Here is a 4,188-nt window from a genome sequence, read left to right on the forward strand (position 1 = left end):
GGAAAAAAACAACAACCAAGAGCTTGATTTTATTTGATTATTAGTTTCTCTTTGATATTCGGAGCCTGAACTAGCCGGCTTCCGATGCTTCTTACCGATTCTGGTGAGTTTTATCTGAGGTTTCAAGCAATTTTCCAGCAGTTTGATGTCTTCCTCATAGCGGACGATGGTTTTTTCAACCTCTGTGAAGATTTCTTCAGCAGCAGCAGTTAGTCGCTCTTTGATAAACTCTCTCAGATGCTGAACTGAAGACATGGTTAATTAAATATTCAGCTCAGATACAGCACAAACACTTTCCAACCGAGTCCACACAAGTTGCTGCTGAAGCCTTTTTGTTTTACTTCCGCCGGGAGTGAGACAAAGCAGCTGATTGGTCCATTTACTGCCCCCTGCTGGACTGGAGTGGAACCGCAGCGTGGCAAAAACTTAAAAAATACATTCATTAATGGAGCAGATATTGACCATGAATAGTTTCTACAGTAAGTTATTTTCTGCTGTTTCAGTGCTTGTTTCTGAGTCTTACTATCCTCATAGGTGTTACATTCTAATAATACCTGTGGGGACGTGAGTCAGCGTTTATTTCCACCTTTAATTCTTCAAGGACATATGTCACTTGTTTTTAACTAATGTGTCTATAACTATACTAGATTTACATCTTTAAAGCTACATTAAAACATTAATTATGTAATATTTTGTATTATTTGAATATTGTCTCCACTGATTGTGAATTAGATGCAGCACAACAGGACCATCTTTCAGTTATGACTGAAAAGCAATTTTTCCAGTTATGATTGAAAAGCAGTTTTTCCAGCACTGATATGTCTAAATTCAGCATCAAACTGAATGAGTTTGTTGGAAATGATTGTTGAAACTTTTATAACTTAAAAATAACTATTCACTTGTGCATATCTTAGAACAGACACACTCCCTCTGAAAAGTGTTTTACCAATAATTTGGTATATAGAAAATTAATTAAAAATAGTCAGATTTAATTTTAAAAATTAAAACATTATGCTGTATAATGGCAAATCATGTTACTGTATTTTTACAATGAAGCTTTGTCAACCACAGTTATTGATAATTTCTTATAAGTTTCTTTACAGTGCCTATTAGCTCTGCTGCAGCTATTTTATTACTCTTTATATCTTTGTTTTATATTTGATTTTTTTCTCTATATATTTTTAGATATTTGATATAAATCCATCTCACTGCTTCATAACAATTGCTGATGTTGAACCATTTTTTTCTATTTCCTTGCAAAACTGACTTGATGTTCTTTTTTATGGCAAGGACAAATGGCTGAAGATTTTATTCTCAATCCAAATAAAAAAACAACTTTTAAATCTGACTTTATATTTATAGACAAAACACAACCACATAAATAATTAATTTGGACTTTTATTTACAGTGATTAAAACATAGATTCCTTCCATATAACTTATACTAATAAATCAATATTAAACAACCCTAGATTCAATGCCATATAAAGCCACAATCTTCCTGTAGGGAGCAGCATCCCATCACTAACAGAGCTAACCAGTGAAGAAATATGACAGCTTTTTTCCCCTGAAGTATCTCCTTTCAAAAATCAACAAGACATTAAATCAGCTTAGATCCCCAGAGACTATATCTGTTGTCTCATGTCTGTCAGGACTCAACAAAATGTATCAAAACAAAATCTTAATCAAAAAACATTTTTCACTTTTTCAACCAGAAGAATAATTTGCCATTTTATTACTGAGTTCACAGTCTTTGCCACTAAAAGCGACAAGGAATAAAAGATAGCAAATAGTCTTTTTTTTTCAGCTGTTTTAGAGTTGTATGTAGAAAAAAAATAACAAATTCAACAGAACCAAGACATCAGGTTTGAAGACACACAAGTCATGACAATCTCTGACTATTGATGTCTGATTAGTTTAGACACAAAACAAAAACAATCAAGAAAATCTGTTAGGGAATTAAAAAAAACTCAGAATTTTGTGGATTCTGTCTATTTGGGTTCACAGAGCTCTGCTTGACATCCAAAACCAACCCAAAGCCCAGCATGTAGCGGCTCAGTGAATGTGGTCTGGACTCTGTGGATAAGCGTCATGGTGTCAGAGACGCTGTAGAAGGACAGAATACCTGCTCTGTGATCGAGGAACACTCCGATTCTGGAGGAACGAGGACCTGAGATGGATTTCCAGATGTCGTTGTGACCAAATTTAAAATGTTGTGAGTGACAATCTAATGCCCATGATTTGTCATTAGCTCCAAATAAAGTTTTATTACTTCTTCCTGCTCTTATTATACTGTTGTATGTGACTGCTACATAAATTCTCCCTTTTCTCGCCACTTCCCAGTAACAACATCCAGTCAGACTTTCTCTACTCAGGACCTGACGCCAATGAGTGAATCTTTCTGGGTGACTAGAAAGAAACTGAGGTTCACCCATCCTTCTCACTTTTCTGTCCCCTTTTGATAGTGCCAGCCATGAATTTGCAGTGTTTGGATCCAGTGTGAGGTCACATGAATGTCTTAAGAATCCAGCTCTGCTTTTTGGTTCTTGTTCTGACAGTGAAACAGCCACCTCAGTGAGACTCAGTGAGCTTCCTCTCCACGGGTCTCTCAGAATGTCCTGTAGTTCAACTTGGAGCTCCGACACAGATGCGATGATGTCCTCAAAGTATCTCAGAGGATGAATGTTGATGCTGGATGAGTGTGTAGACTCACTGAATACTGACACTGAGCTGTAACCGCGGAGAAACTGGTTGTGATCCTCTATCTTTGAGAGCTGCTTCAGCTCAGCGTCTTTCCTCTTCAGCTCAGTGATCTCCTGCTCCAGCTTCTCCTGAACATCTTTGACTTGACTCACTTCAGTTTCCTGCTGGGATCTGATCTGCTGCTTCACATCAGAGCTTCTTTTCTGGAGGAGACGGATCAGCTCAGTGAAGATCTTCTCACTGTCCTCCACTGTTTTATCAGCAGAGTGATTGATGTCCTCCACCTCCTGCTGAAGCAGCTTCACATCGTCCTCTCTGTCCTGGATTCTCTGCTGGATTTTTCCTCGTCTCTTCTTCAGGTCTTTCTGCCTCTCAGTCCATTCTACTGAAGCTGACACTGTGTCATGACCTTGATGCTCATCCATTAAACAGAAACTGCAGATACACTTCTGGTCAGTGCGACAGAACATCTTCATCACATGATCATGCTTAGAGCAGATGTTCTTCTTGAGGTTCTTGGTGGGCTCCACCAGGTGGTGTTGCTTAAATGTAGCTGAATCATAATGAGACTGAAGGTGTTTCTCGCAGTAAGAGGCCAGACAGACTAAACAGGACTTGATGGCTTTCAGTTTTCTTCCAGTGCAAAAATCACAGGCCACATCTTTAGGTCCAGCATAGCAGAGATCAGCAGGAGCAGCTTGGAGTCCAGTCTTCTTCAGGTCCTCCACTACAGTTGCAAACACAATGTTTTTCTTCAAAGCAGGCCTTGGTGTGAATGTCTCCCTGCACTGAGGGCAGCTGTATACGCTCTTCAGATCCTCCACATTCCAGTGTCTTTTAATACAGTTCATACAGTAGCTGTGTCCACAGGGAATCGTCACTGGATCCTTCAGTAGATCCAGACAGATCGAACAGGAGAAAGTTTCTCGGCCCAGCTTATTCTGCTCCATTTCTGCTCTCAGTTACAGTGACTGTGTGAGTTTGACTTCCAGAAAATGTGCTCTGAGCATTTATTCCTTCAGAAGAATGTAGGCTCACAAGCCTTACACTAATTTGCATAATGGTAACACCCACCTTCAACCATCAAGTCTAAAGGAAGAATGTGGATAGACTGGAGCCACTGCGAGGAGGCGGTTAAAGAGAGACACAATAATGTTTGTTTTTACCAGACACACTGACAGTCTTTCCCGTTTCTGAAGCATGATCCTTTGACATGCAACCCCACAGACTGCATTAAATAAAGAGCATAATATCATTTGATATTTAAAAGTTAAAGATATGATTGACACTGCATTCTGACCCCTGTTTTGGTTGTCCATTCTTTCTCCTCCAGAACAATTAGTCATTGTTAATGATTTCATCACTATGCATGATATCAATAACAGAAACATGGTTTAACATCTTTCAGTTCAGTTTCTGTGCTCACCACAGTACTGAGACATATGGAGGTTCTTGCAAGGCTGGGTAAGTCGGGCATTCATGGTTT

General features: G+C 39.0%; 1 protein-coding gene across 1 annotated transcript; it reads right to left on the bottom strand.

Annotated features, from left to right (window-relative positions):
• Positions 1-1,380: 1,380 nt before the first annotated feature.
• Positions 1,381-4,119, bottom strand: LOC106943641 (E3 ubiquitin/ISG15 ligase TRIM25-like). The gene has a single exon (XM_015026955.1). It carries the CDS (start codon positions 3,650-3,652, stop codon positions 1,991-1,993), a length of 1,662 nt encoding a protein of 553 aa, XP_014882441.1. The 5' UTR covers positions 3,653-4,119; the 3' UTR covers positions 1,381-1,990.
• Positions 4,120-4,188: the final 69 nt, after the last annotated feature.

The sequence above is a fragment of the Poecilia latipinna genome, unplaced genomic scaffold, assembly GCF_001443285.1.
Source record: "Poecilia latipinna isolate Pla-1442-1.1 unplaced genomic scaffold, P_latipinna-1.0 Scaffold5606, whole genome shotgun sequence".
NCBI classification, from domain to species: Eukaryota; Metazoa; Chordata; class Actinopteri; order Cyprinodontiformes; family Poeciliidae; genus Poecilia; species Poecilia latipinna.